The following is a 14071-nucleotide window of genomic DNA, read 5'->3' as shown; positions in this document are numbered from 1 at the left end:
TACGTTTGTTCCCCATATGGGATACGTACCCTGCCCAGGGTAACTGGCGGACTATAAGCAGTGAGAAAAAGAGGAAACCGTGCTCATATTCTTTTTGACTGCTCCAGACTTGCCGATATCCATCTCGACAGGTCTGGGAAACCTAAAATTCTAATTCTGTATGGTGACATGTGTGCACTACGCAAAACAGCAGAGTTTCTGTCCAGGGTTTTTGCAAGAAATGATTTGAGCCTCTCACGCCCTCACTCAAATGGAGTTTGATGATGATGATGATGTTAGTTACAGCAGGTATTAGCACCTAAGCTGGTATTTCAAGCGTTTCAGTTGTACATCTCTGTTACGTCGACCACCTTTCGGCTCACAAAAAAAAAAAGACTGCTTTTGGCATACGTTCGTACCCCATACAGGGCCACCACTGCTACGTCGACCACCGTTCATCTCACACAAAAAAAGACTGCTTTTGGCATACGTTCGTACCCCATAAGGCATACTTGCCCTGCCAAACGTAACTGTCGGACCATAAGAAGTCCCTCTATAGTTAGCAGAACACTTTGCTTTTTTTTTTTTTTTTTTTTTTTTAAATTATAGCTTTTATGCTTAAAGGAAACCAAAAATCCTTGACCTGTATGGTGACATGTATGGGAGAAGGTTTTACGTGCTTTAGGCGCTCAGTAAACTCAATTCGAACCTCGAGTTCCCTTCATAGATAGGCAAGCCAAGCCAAGTTCAAACCTACTTAGCCTCTCGACCACGTTTCCCTTGCCTCCCAGTAGTTCAGACCTCTCGAAACACTTATTAAGTTCCGCGGAAACTGATCATTGATCAAGATTGACTAGTCCTACAAAAGTAACAATATAAAGTGCATATTTGATTTTAAAACAGATTTTAAAGACAATTCCTGAAGCTGATCGATACTTTTGTAAGGGTGATTTTGCCCTTTTATTAATATGACAGCTTTAAAGACGATAGTCAAAATAGTCAAAGACTCCTATCTTATAAAAACAGACGTTACTTAAAAAAAGAAGATGATTACTGCACGGCCAGGCAGCCATCCATGTCTGTTCAAGATATAAAGAGTCTAGACCTCCAGACCAAATTTAATCATTAGATTTTTATGATTAGAAAAACTATAACGGTCAAACCAGAGTTTTTACCTTGTGCCCATTATAAGCTAGTAGGCCTATTTTTCTTTGCCAAAGATATATATAGACTCTCAAAATTCTAAGAAAAATTGTAACGCTTTATGTAAACCATATATTTTTAACAGTTACGAAGAATAGTTAAGGTCTTATATAGGAAAATCGTAATTTGACACACAAACACACTCGTAGGCTATCTGAAACTTAAGCTTGCTTTTGAATTTTACCTTAAGGGGAGTTATCCCTAGAGAAAATTGAGTTTTAGGTCTAGGATATCGATTTTTAACTAATAACATGATTAAGTAGATCAATCATTTTTCTTTACATTACAATCATTTTTATTGCTTAAATCTGTGTCTAAAACATGTTTTTTTTAATGTTTTTGTAAGGGCTATGAGACAAAATCTTAATAAAATTTATACTTTAAACTCATTTTTCTCAAAATGTTAGTTTTTGCACATGTCATTGTGCTTTACTAGGAATTTCTCCTAAACTACTTGATAGATTTTGATGATATTTGAAACACTTCTTAAGGACATCATTAACTTTACTCGTACAATGATTTGTTTTCAATATTTTATTTACTTTTTTTTTTAAAGTATTTTTTAATTAATATTTATCCTGTTTTTTTAGGTCTAAAAAATACTAAAAATTCAAAAATTTGTAAAAAATTTAACATACTTAAATCTTTAATTCATAAGTTGTACCAATTTAGAGGATCCTTTTTCTTATATTTTAATTCAATTTCATGTATTTCTGATCAATAGTTTTTACAAAATTCAGAGTTTTAATTTGTATACAATAAACAATATGGCCGCCGTTACCATGGCAACCATCATTCAAAAAACTTTTTTTTTAGCATTATTTATTTTAGAATATCATTATATGTTACCATAACAATTAAATTTCAAAAGCCTAGCTTCAGAAATAACAAAAATAAGATTTTCAGGGATACCTCCCCTTAAGAGACTCGTGACCTTAAAATTAACCTTTAATAACGCTCATTTCTATTTTTAGATTGACCACGGAATACCCTTTCCCCTTTGTCTTTTAAGAAGGATCATGGGACTGTTATTTACAAATGGACGATACCTAGTATAAACTGTTTATGTGCATTTCAAAGTGATTTTATATTTGTGCGATTGATTAAGAGTCCTGATCTCTCTGAAATCATTTACTTTTTTTCCTAACTGTATTTCAAATTGTATGTAGATCCATATTGCTAAGCAAATCAAAGGGCAAGAAAAAGTGTCGACGATTGAATGCCCTTCCTAGCCTAAAGAAAACTTCCTTGTTACTCACATTACTGTTTGTTATTGTTATTATTTTGATTTCTAACTCCCGTACGTTAAATTTTGAGTTTGTTCACTAACATTGATTCCTTAAAAAAACAAAACTGAGTTGAGTGATAAGACTGAGATGGCCACAGCAGAATGCTTCTTGGATTATTCAATTAAAAAGGATATGCATTTCAGTGACATTAATGAAGCTTGTGCTAAACACAGACATTGCTTTGCTCATCCGAAAAGTTTTCTTAAGAACATTTTAAATTTAAGTAGCAGTTTAGCTTGTAGTTTATGCCTCAGCCAAATATCCCTGCATTTTTGAGTGGTGATCAGGCCATTATATAGATCTACAGTTTTAGATTTAATTAAACATATGAACTGTGAATTTTGTCAGAAAATTAACATCTAATAGGCTACTTAGATAAATACTTTTAAATAGATATCTGCAATATATAGATCTAGATCTATATCTCTACTTTTTGCTTGGAATTTGAAAGAAGTATTCAGATCTATTAAGGTGTATTAGCAACAAAGGCTATATTAATACTTTTAAAAATATTTGACTGCAAGACAACTCTATAGAAGATCAGTTTAACTTCTCTTCATTTAGATTAAACTAGATATATGAGCTTATACAAATCAGCAGCAAAAAATATAGTTGTCTTTTCCTAATCAGCTGCTGAGGCTAATTGAAATATTGCCTCATATTACAAGTATTGAAAATAAATAATTTCACCATATCGCTGGTCAAAATCAGATTTGGTTATCTAAAATTTAGTTTGGCAACCATTAAATCTCTAGAGCTCAATTTCATTATCAAAGATCAAATTTCATATTTGACAAGAAATGAAGCTACTGGAGAATTCAAATTTTGAAGCTGTTAATTCAGCATTGTCTATGGACATAGAAAACAGCAACACACATCTTGATTTCCGGTAAGTTGATTAATTACTAACTATTAAATTTTAGTGATCTATCTCCATAAAAATTACCATAACAATATAAATATATATATATATATATATATTTAATTTTTTTTAAAGGAATTGTAGTTTTACTCTTTATATTTTTTTACTTTATCAATGTTATTCTAGTCTTTACTAAATCTTTTTGAATGCATTGCATATCTTTAGCTACCCTGCAATGCCACTGATCCCAAATTGTATTGGCACTTGTCATTCTTTTGGATGTACATGTACATCATTAGTGTGTAGAGAGGGGAACTTCTTTGTAGTTAACATTGTTCCACCATAGCAAATTCCTTTATAAATAGGAATTCATCTCATTTCTGCAACTGAATGAGAAACACTCATACATATATAATATAATATATATATATTGTAGTGATATTGTTTTCTTTTGTTTTATGTTTTGGGTTTTCCTTCAGAATTGAAGAGATATTACATCCTAGCCCAAACCTCCCACAAGATTTTAGCAGATAGAGAACCAAAAAAAGCATGGAATTAGGACAAAATATATGTATATAATAGTAATATTTATATATATATATATATATATATATAGTACATCCTCAGTCAGGCAGAGATTCAATTTTACCATTTAATTCAGTATTTTATCAAGTTAAAAAACAAAAATTATGCAAACTTTAAATGGCATACTTGAAGTGAATAATTAGTATTGTTCTCCTCTGTTATTTTTGTTTAAAATGCCATATATAATACTATGTGTACAAGAAAGTTAAATTTTAAGTAGAGATCTTTATTAAAAAGTCTATTGTTGGTTGGTTGTAACTTATGATGTGAGTAAAAATTTGTTTGAATATAATTTAACAATATAATAATATATTTTTTTTTATGATTCATTTAGTATTGAGAGCTACTCATGCAAAATGGCAGGCAATGACAAACGTCTTTACAAGACATTGAATGAAGAAAATCGTGAGGCACCAGGAGGGCTACAAGCCTTATCACCACCTCAAGCCCATGGCTATACATACAGCACATCCAGCCCTAATGAGTTTGTCTTATATTCTTATTTTCAATTATAGTTGAAGTTTAACTTTAATATACTATACTCAAAAATTAACAGACAAAACCAATAAGTGGTTGGTAGATTCACAATAAAATGCAATGGTGTAACTTATTCAACTTAAGTAAAATATACTTTGTTGGTTGCATTTTTTAGAAATAGTCCTCCCTTTAATATAAAGTTTTTTACTTTAAAAACAATATTTTTGTTACTATGTATTGGGTTTGTAGTTGAGAACTCAGCTAGTTTATTTTCTTTTATTTGAATCCAATACTTTTTGTCTATAAAGTGACATTTAATTGATTTAGCTGATTTTTTTGTTTGTTTCTGTAGTGCCAACAATTTACTTGTGGGCAGTCTTGAAGAAGGGGGAACGATTTGTGACACGATTTCTACCAAGACCCTCTTCTACCTAATTTCAACTCTGAATGCATCTTTCAACCCTGACTATGATTTCAGTACAGCCAAAAGTTCAGAGTTCAGCCGTGAGACAAGTCTTGATGTAAGACATTATATACTCTAAATAGTTTATATGTCATTTGTATGCTCCAGCCTCCTTTAAGGAACTATCATTTTCATTTATCTTTCCATTATATTTAAAAAAAAACGTTGTTTGACTATTCTGCAATGTAGACTTACTTAGACTTAGGTCCTCCTGCACCGTTTGACGCATTGTGCGGCAAGCTATCTCCACAAAGATCTGTCACTGGCAATATCTGAAGCCTCCTCCCACCTGGTGTCCACTGTTCTGAGGTCTTCCATGAAAGTGTGGCGCCAAGTTATACGAGGACGGCCATGTTTGCGCTTTCCTCGTATTGGCCTCCATGTCATCACAATTCTTGGTATGGGTAGTTCATTTTGTCGGAGAACATGTCACACAAACCTCATGCGACGCTCTGTCACAACCACACTAAGTGTCCGACTCCCAGTTCAGCATAGGATTTTCTTTGTTTGAGACCCAATCTGTATGACTGACTCCCAAAATCCGTGTCAGCCATTTTTGTTGAGCCACATTTAGTCTTTTCTCAATTTTGACAGATGACTTCCATGTCTCACATGCATATGTTGCTGTTGGGATGACGATTGTGTTGAGAAGGTGTATTTTTGTCTCAAGTCCAATGGTTTGGCTTGTCCAAATAGGCTGCAGCCTTTGGAAAAGGCTCCCTGCCTTTCCTATTCGGCACGCTACATCATGGTAGGCATCCCAATCGTTTGTTATGATGCTTGTCCAACTCTTCAAGCTTTGACTCACCAAGTCTGGCGGGGGCACCCTTTGCCTTATTATCCCACTCATGAAATTTTTTGTCTTATCCAAGTTTATGCGGAGGCCAATTTTGGGTGCCTCTCTATCTAGGCTCTCCGTCATTTCTTGTATACAATTATTTGTAGTCCCAAGTAGTGCAACGTCATCGGCGAAGTCCAAGTCTGTCATTTGATTTTGTTCACACCATGAAATACCAAAGGCAGTCTGATTCATTGCTCTCCTCATTATGTAGTCGATGGCTAGGAGGAAGAGGAAGGATGATAAGATTTACCCGTCTCACACCTGTCTTGATGCTAAAAAACGTGGTTGTTCTTCTTCTGTTTTAATGCAGCAACTAGATTGACTGTATAGGTGTCATAGAATCTGGATGAATTATTCTGGGATGGGTATTCTAACTATTTTCCATAGTTATTCTCTGTGGACACTATCTAACGATTTCTTAAAGTCTACGAAACTGATCGTTAGCCGTTGTTGGTACTCGAGACTTTGTTCTATGATATTTTGTAGAACAAAGATCTGCTCTGCACATGATCTGCCTCTTCGGAAGCCTGCTTTCTCTTCACTTAGCCTCTCATCTACAGACTGTTGAAGCCGTCTCAACAGAACAGTGCTGAAAATTTGCCTGGAACAGAGAGGAGAGTTATGCGCTCCAGTTGTTGCAGTCTGCCAAGTTGCCCTTTTTTGAAAGCTTTACAATCACTTTAGAATCTCTCCAACAGAGATTTAAGAGATCAGTCATTCTGTTAACAATGCACTGCCACCCAGGTTTTGCAATGTACCTTCTTCAAACCTATTTAGGACTCCATGAAAAAAAAAATATCCTCACTTTAGAAAGTAAAGACTGAATTGAAAACAGGTTGATAACCACTGTACTAAACTTAATGTAACCCATATACTTTCTGTTATGTTCTCATTGCATCTTGAGCTTACATTATGTTTGTGAATGGCACTTCATAAATTAAACTATTATGTATATTTAGTAGAATATAAATACTTGCACCCTATATATGGAATCTTTTAGTGCCAATAATTACAAGGAAAAAAAAACTTATGTGTACTATTTTATGTTGCCATTACAAACAATTAAATTAAAACAGGTATACACATTTAGATAAATGTTAACCTGTTAAATGCTAAATGCTAACATGTAGCCTGTACACATTTAAATAAATGCTAACTTATAACATACAAAAACTGATGACTGACATTTAAGACTTTTTGCAATCCAAAAAAAAGCTCTTTATCATGAATTCTATATTTACAAATACATAGATCATTCAACTGTTTACATTTTATAAATCAAGTGCTAAATATCTTTACTAGATAACATTTTTTAGTTTCTTCAAACTAATGTTCCTGGGAACATGTCTGCAGTCTAATAATACTGGTAAAACAATCAAAATTAATAATCCCTAGAGAGGACTCTTTCTCTGTATTTTGGTTGTATTATTTAGGATAGACATACTACTGTAGGCTTTAGGGTGGTCAACAATAATTTTGTAAGTTCAGGCATCATAGAATTATCATTTACTGGCTGATGACAGATACTATCAATTTTGTATTTCATTTGGCTTTGATGGAAAGTTAATGAATTTCATTTTATTAAGCAGTTTACACCACATTTACAAAAGTCCCTTGTTAACATTATTTTGATAACTTTAAAAATTACTGATACTGATTTCAAAATTGCTTGTAGACATTTTCCATTCAAGATTGAAATTCTCTAATGTGATTTACATTGCAGTTCATTAAAGTAGATAATTTTGTTTTGGTTTACATGTTTGGGATGTTCCTTTAAAAATGAAGGTTGTTGCATCCTACCTTAAACCTCCCACAGAACATTTAGGAAGGCGGCAGGCAGGGTTCGAACCAGGAACCATCAAGACAATAATCCGAAGCACTTACTACACCACCAGGCTGCCATCCATTACACTGTTTAATTTAATAACTATTAACATTTTTTATTTAAAATGGGATCTTGTAATATTTTTTAAATTGTCTTTTTTTTTTTTAAATTTTTATAGCTTGTATTAATGTCCTACATGATGTATACGCTAATGTTCAATCGCATACAAATATAATTATAATTGTATACATTTTGATTCATAATGTTATAAATATGACAAGATAATTTTTTTTTTTTTCAGTGGGTTGAACAGAATATTAACTCTTCACTTTTTGCTGCTGCTGGAGATAGATTCGGTGCTTTCAGGCAACAACTGTGGTCTGCTGTTGATGAGGAAATATGTTTAAAGGATTGCTATATCTATAGGTAAAAATCTTTCTTTTAAGTGCAAAACTAATGTAATAGCTTTAAGTTTGGATTAGCTTTATCAATGTTTTAAAATAGGTATGACATAATTTAGCATGATCAATATGTTTTTGATGTTAAAAGATTGTAATGAAGCTGTTTATATTTAACTGGAACTGATTCCAATAAAGATGTTGCCTTGTTTGCAGCTACAATCCAGATCTTTCATCTGATCCATTTAGTGAAGATGGCTGCATCTGGTCCTTTAACTATTTCTTCTACAATGTCAAACTGAAGAGAATTGTTTTCTTTTCCTGCAGGGCCACAAGGTAAATAGACTTCATTAGTCATTATAGTGAAGATGTGCTCATCACTTCATTAGTCCTTATAGTGAAGATGTGCTCATCATTAGGTTTTCAGCTTTTTCCTGACGATAACTTTTTTTTTTGTTTTTTTCAGTTCAGGGTTAGGGTTAAGAAAAGATGCTGATCTGTTTGTGTTGTCTGTCTGAGAAGTATTTCAAAAGCAAAAGGAGCTATAGAAAATCTAATTTTAACTTTATCATGCTTACAATTTATGCCATAGCTACTTCTGATCTTCTAAAAGGTTGCTTTTTGAAAATTAACAATGTACATATGCATGATTTTTTTTTAAAAGATTTTTAATAGGGCATGTAAGTGAGATCATTCTTAATTTTAACTGGTAGACATATTATTATGGTGGTTCAAAAGAGTTTGCAGAGACGCCAGTAAATTTGTGTTACATACTTTTCTTTTATACCACCTTTTTTGTCCAACAAAAGTTGTTAGGCGGAAACAATTGATATTGGAGTTTTAGTTAGAAATTTGTAATTGTTATAATGTCTTGAAGAATGTATGCTCTTCCTAGAACATTTCCAATCAACATTGAATGTCAAATATTTTAGTTTGTTAGGTTTTTTTTTAGTGCCTCTTCTGATGAAAACAATATTTTTAGAAAAATTACATCCCGATACAAATATGTTGTTTTTTTGTTTGTGTTTTAGTTTGCTAAATCACTTCTTTGTACCAACAGAACATACTTTCATTTTTGAGGAATTTTTACCTTTGGTCAGTTTGAAATGAAATATTTCAATAAAATCCTTTAAGTGATTTAGCAAAGCTTACTGTCTACTTGTGTAGCAGATTTGAAAATACACATTTTGTTGATGTAGACTTAAAACTGATTCTCCCCAGAAATGATCTGGCTGACTATGAGAATGGTGTGGACATGAGTATGGACACCACTGATGAACTTATGTTCACAACGTAAGTAGTTGTATATTTTTGGTTTTTTTTTGTTTTGTTTCTCAGTAAAGCATTAATCATTATATCATTTAAAGTTAACTTCAAATTCTGATATTTCTATCACCGCTTCTTTGTAATTATAAGTTGGATAAAATTGTTCATTATGTGCACACTCTCTGGCTGCTAAGTGAAAATATTTACTCGCTTAATATATTTTTCATTTTATCAACATTTCAGAGATGGAAGTCCATAAGTCATCACTGTTATATCATGAAAAAAAAAAAGAATTGAAAAAATAAATAAATAAACAAGCCCACTTTATCATTTCCAATATACAATCTGCATCAAGAAAAATGACAAGTACTTTATATGACTTATATTTTAATTCATTTATAACTGCACTTGTTTGTTAATGTGTTCAATGTCAATGAAATAAAAAGACATTGAAACTGCTCTATGCTATAATTTAGTTTTTCTTTACTAAGCTTTTCCTGTTCAAAAAATATTTTTTTTGGAAATGTTATTTCAGAAATTATTTTTTTTTTCCCACTTTGACAATGTAAATATAATTTGAGTTCAAAGTTTTTTTGATGACAGCCTCATTGCTACAAGATGATTAGCTTTGTAGCAATTTAGAGGAAAAACTGAACTGATTTTGTCATCTATTTGTTGGTTTCTGAGTTTTAAGGATTATCAAAATTTTTACCTGCATATCCAACAATAGCAATTTGATTTATATGTTTTAATGGTCAGTGAGTTGTAAAAAAAAAAAAGGTTATCAGGTTAGTCTATCTTATTTTTTCTAAAAGATCTTTTTTTTTTTAATTTTATGATGCTTTATTGGAATTGGGATGATTAGCATTTATGCTAGATCATCAAGCCCTCAATAACAGACATCTACTTCTGTTACTGTGTTGTGTTAGGTTGTAAGACCTGCATGCACATGCCACTTTCTATACATCTAAGCCTTTTAGGGCCATACAAGTCTGAGACATCAATCTAAGAACAAGTTATTTCATACACAGATCAGAAATAGTATTGCACTAAATGCTATAAAGATTGAAAAGAATATTTTTCAGAAGAGCTGAGCACATTGAATTACAATGATACAATTGCAGTTTTCAATGATGCTATGACAGGACTTAATACTAAAATAAGACACTTTCTATAATACTAAGACAGTTTTCAATGATATATATGATGGGACTGTGTTTGTTATTGATTTAATGACTAGTGTTAGTAGTTTAGCCCATGCATGGCAGCTAGGCCTAGTGGCCTTATAAATAATGTTTGAAAAGTGTAGAAAAGTTTTCAACTATACATTATACCTTCTACTAATTAATAGTAAATTATAATGAAATAAAAAAAAAAATTGGGGTACTGCATTTATAATTTTTCCTTGTCTGGTTTTTTATGATTACTTTCCATATTATTTCCATAATTAAAGAAATGTGGGATGACAATCAGTTTGGTAGATTTTATTTTGTATTTGACCTGCAGTTGGTTCCAAATAAGTGGCTTTATATACCATGACATACCTGCTACTTAGAATAGTCATTTGGTTGAGCAGGATTGGGAACAATTTCTTAGTATGCCTCATAATCAAAACTGTACGTTCTGGCAGAGGAAAACATAATAGAGGAATGTCTTAGCAGCTGAATTTTCTAACAGAAATGGTTTTCTTTGCCCTGATTTTTTTTTTTTCTTTGGTTGTCAGTTTATTTTATACAATTCATATTTTTTTGTTAAATTAATAAGAATAATACTCCTTTCAGACATGGTTATCTTTTCCTCTTCTGTGGCTGATGGTTAACTAGGGTGTCATGTGGGCAGCACAATGACTCTACTTCACCAATATGTCAGCTATCCATTAGAGTTGGGTGTCATGAAGATTCCAAAGCTCAAAATGGAGAGCCACCATGCTCCCTTTCTTAAAATTGACAAATATAATTTTCTAAAAGTCTATCACCAGTAAAATTTCTCTTTTTAATGAAGTCTTTGAATTTTCTGTCTTTCCATTGACTTATGTACTAGATATTAATGGAAATTATTTTCTAACTAAAGAAGTGTATAAACCCTAAGCCCTTACATTGTACTTACTAACATTGTTCAAGTACATAACAATGAATACTCTCTGTCCATAACTCTCATTATCATAGTGTTGTTTTGTTTTCTCAGATTTAATTTCTGTTGGACATAGTCTATTGCGTGTCTAGCCATTTGTATGGTTACCATGTGGGATACATTTTTACCACTGGTATATACATTATTTTTGCTTCACAAATTAGAGAAGAGAGTGTTTGTTTGTTTCATAGAATTCTATTTTCCAAATTAATTTTTGTTTTCATTTTCAACACACTCTTTATAGTAATATTTGGCTATTTGTTCAAATTAAAATTTTTTTGCCATTTTTGTCTAATTTGAGATTGTAATTATGTATATATTTTGTGTGTCCACGCTATACTAAAAAACTATTCTTACTGTATTAGCTTGTTATTATCCTTTTTCTCCTTGTATAAAACACGTGCATGCCATTTTTTGTTCCTTTTTTTTCAAAGATTTAATCTGTTCAATAGTTTATTCATTTATTACTATTATATACTTCTACCTATAATTTGTGTGGCAGTATTGCACATATTATATGTTATATATATTGATCTTTTGTTTAAGTTTATAGAAAATATTTTTTGTTGTAATGATTTATGCTTGTGAGAATATTCAGTATTTAAACTCTCATTTTCCATTTGCTGCCATAGGATGGTGAGAACTGTACAAAGCCCATTGATTTGAACCATTTGTTAACTCTTAGCTCACTGGACACAAAATCTAGTTTTGAAGTGTTCATTAAAGTTTGTTTTTATTTTGGAAAACTTGTTACAGAAACAAGAATTGGTTAACTATCTGATGTGAACATAAAATTCTGTTAAGACTATTTTTCTTTTCCAGTTAAGTTGGGAATTTTTTTTTGTACTAAAATGTAAATAAAATATTTGAGATGGATGTGTTTTTTGTTTTTGGACTTTATGAATAGTAACTGCCAAAAGTTTTGATTGATTTCTGATTTACTGATTGATTTCATAAATCATTTGTTGCAAGTACTGGCATTTGGAGGGATGGTGGTCAGTTATAAGACTCTTTGATATCGATTCCATTGGCGGTTTGTCTTCCCCCCCCCCCCCCTCATTATGTCACACAAGTTCAGCATACATTTTCTCAGGTTGTCAACCTAAACAGGGGTTTATTTCTGCTTATCAAATTTGTGTTGTTTTGTTTTACATGGTGTTGGTCGATCATGTTGATGGTTCTGGGTAGTGTCTTGATGGGCAGATTTGAGAACTTCCTTTAATTGCAGATTTACACATCATGGCTGCCTGGTCTTGCAGTAGGCACACTGGTAGGCACACTGGACTGTCGTTTGGTTGTCTCAATTGTCCAAGTGTTCATACCCTGCCCGCTGTCATCTTCCTTCAGGCGGGTTTGGACTAGGAAGTAGATTATCTTCAACTCTGAAGGAACATCCGAAACATTTACTAACAAATGTAAGAATTAGATTTGATATTTATATAGTTACAATACAGATGGCTTGTCAGTAGTGAAATTTGGGTTCTTTTAATATGGTTGGGTCTTCAGCTTGAGTTTGCTTTACACGCAATTTGTTCTCTGGTTACTTTTTTCTAGAAATAGTTGGAGCACTTAACACACACACACACACACACCATGGTAACACAATGTTTACTCAGTTTATTATTGTACAGAGTTGTCCTTTATTTACAATTCTCTCCTGCAGTATTTAGAATGTGTTTCTGTTCTATGGACTATCAAGCAAGTGTGTGTTTATGACGTGGTTAATGGTGTCATTGCCTGCATAAGGATATACAAATAAAAGTTAAAAAACAACAACTGCATCGTCTGCATGAAATATACTTTGTGCTGGCCAGACGCTGTTATTGTAAGCATTGGTCAAGAGAGAAATGGGCTACTCATCTGTGGATTGTTATGCCTGTACAAAAATTGTTTTGAGATGTACACTCAATCTATTTACATTGTGTCGATGGGTCACCTTAGTTTTATAAGATAAGGTATAAGACTTAATTCTACTATATACTATTATCTTATATCATCGCTGTTGTATAAACTATACAAAACTACTACATTTTGTTCTCAGTCTTAAACACTACGAGTAGATATAGGTCAAGGGTGAAATACATTATTTATAGCTGCTGTGGTTCATGCATTTCTGAAGGAGGCTAGTGGAAGTTCCTTTTCACACAAGAAAAAGAATCGACCTCTCTCCACATAGCAAGGGATGGACACCATGCTAGCAACACCACCGACAGTTGTGATGGCCAGGCAGTCGTTGTCTTGATTAGGTTGAAATGGTTCTCCAGCCGCCCATGAAAAGTATGTGACCTGTCAGTGAAGAATAAACAATTATAAGTAAATCCAATAATATGGATAACTGATAAATACAATTCCGTTATTTTAAGAGAAAGTATTATAATGTCACGTGGGCCTAAGACTTGGATTTCGGTCTTCCCGCGCCACTCGGTGTATTGGGCGGGCAGTGTTCACAGAGCTCGGTCACCACTTAGGAGGCGAATGCCTTTGCTGGAAATGATTTCTCTATTGGATATCTCTGTATATTATACTTGGGATCTTTCTTAGACATCGCAGCCGAGCCACGTATAGTCTCTTTTCAACCTGTTTGCATGATTTCCACATCTCGCAAGCGTAGGTGGCCATTGGGAGTTGTTTTATTGAGGATGTACATCTTGGTGACCAGATTAATTGATTTGTTTGTTAAGATAGGCGTAGCTATAAAACTATAATGGACGTTCAGCTTTTAGTTAACGTATCTAACTATTCAAATACAACTG

The 14071-nt window shown here is 32.7% G+C and overlaps 2 protein-coding genes across 4 annotated transcripts in view; one reads left to right on the top strand and one right to left on the bottom strand.

The window, feature by feature from the left end:
• Positions 1–2186: 2186 nt before the first annotated feature.
• Positions 2187–12194, top strand: LOC106056894 (repressor of RNA polymerase III transcription MAF1 homolog). Of its 2 annotated transcripts, none has more exons than XR_008778772.1 (7): positions 2187–3360; positions 4253–4402; positions 4748–4916; positions 7826–7950; positions 8139–8258; positions 9122–9215; positions 9432–12194. XR_008778772.1 is itself a non-coding variant. In XM_056034468.1 (7 exons), the coding sequence occupies exons 1-7, from the start codon at positions 3272–3274 to the stop codon at positions 9445–9447; spliced, it is 741 nt and encodes a 246-aa protein (XP_055890443.1). In that variant the 5' UTR covers positions 2188–3271; the 3' UTR covers positions 9448–12194. The 2 variants fall into 2 exon arrangements, 1 of the variants encoding a protein (XP_055890443.1); XM_056034468.1 differs by having other exon boundaries at positions 2188–3360; positions 9144–9215.
• LOC106056901 (uncharacterized) overlaps positions 10050–14071 on the bottom strand; it is a 27749-nt gene continuing 23727 nt past the window's right edge. For both annotated transcript variants that reach the window (XM_056034464.1, XM_056034465.1), the window contains one exon: positions 10050–13604. In XM_056034464.1, the coding sequence (XP_055890439.1) occupies positions 13422–13604 (183 nt within the window). In that variant the 3' untranslated portion in view covers positions 10050–13421. The remainder of the gene's footprint in view (positions 13605–14071) is intronic.

The sequence above is a fragment of the Biomphalaria glabrata genome, chromosome 7 (assembly GCF_947242115.1).
Source record: "Biomphalaria glabrata chromosome 7, xgBioGlab47.1, whole genome shotgun sequence".
In the NCBI taxonomy this organism is placed as follows: domain Eukaryota; kingdom Metazoa; phylum Mollusca; class Gastropoda; family Planorbidae; genus Biomphalaria; species Biomphalaria glabrata.
This window is presented reverse-complemented; position numbering and strand designations above follow the sequence as displayed.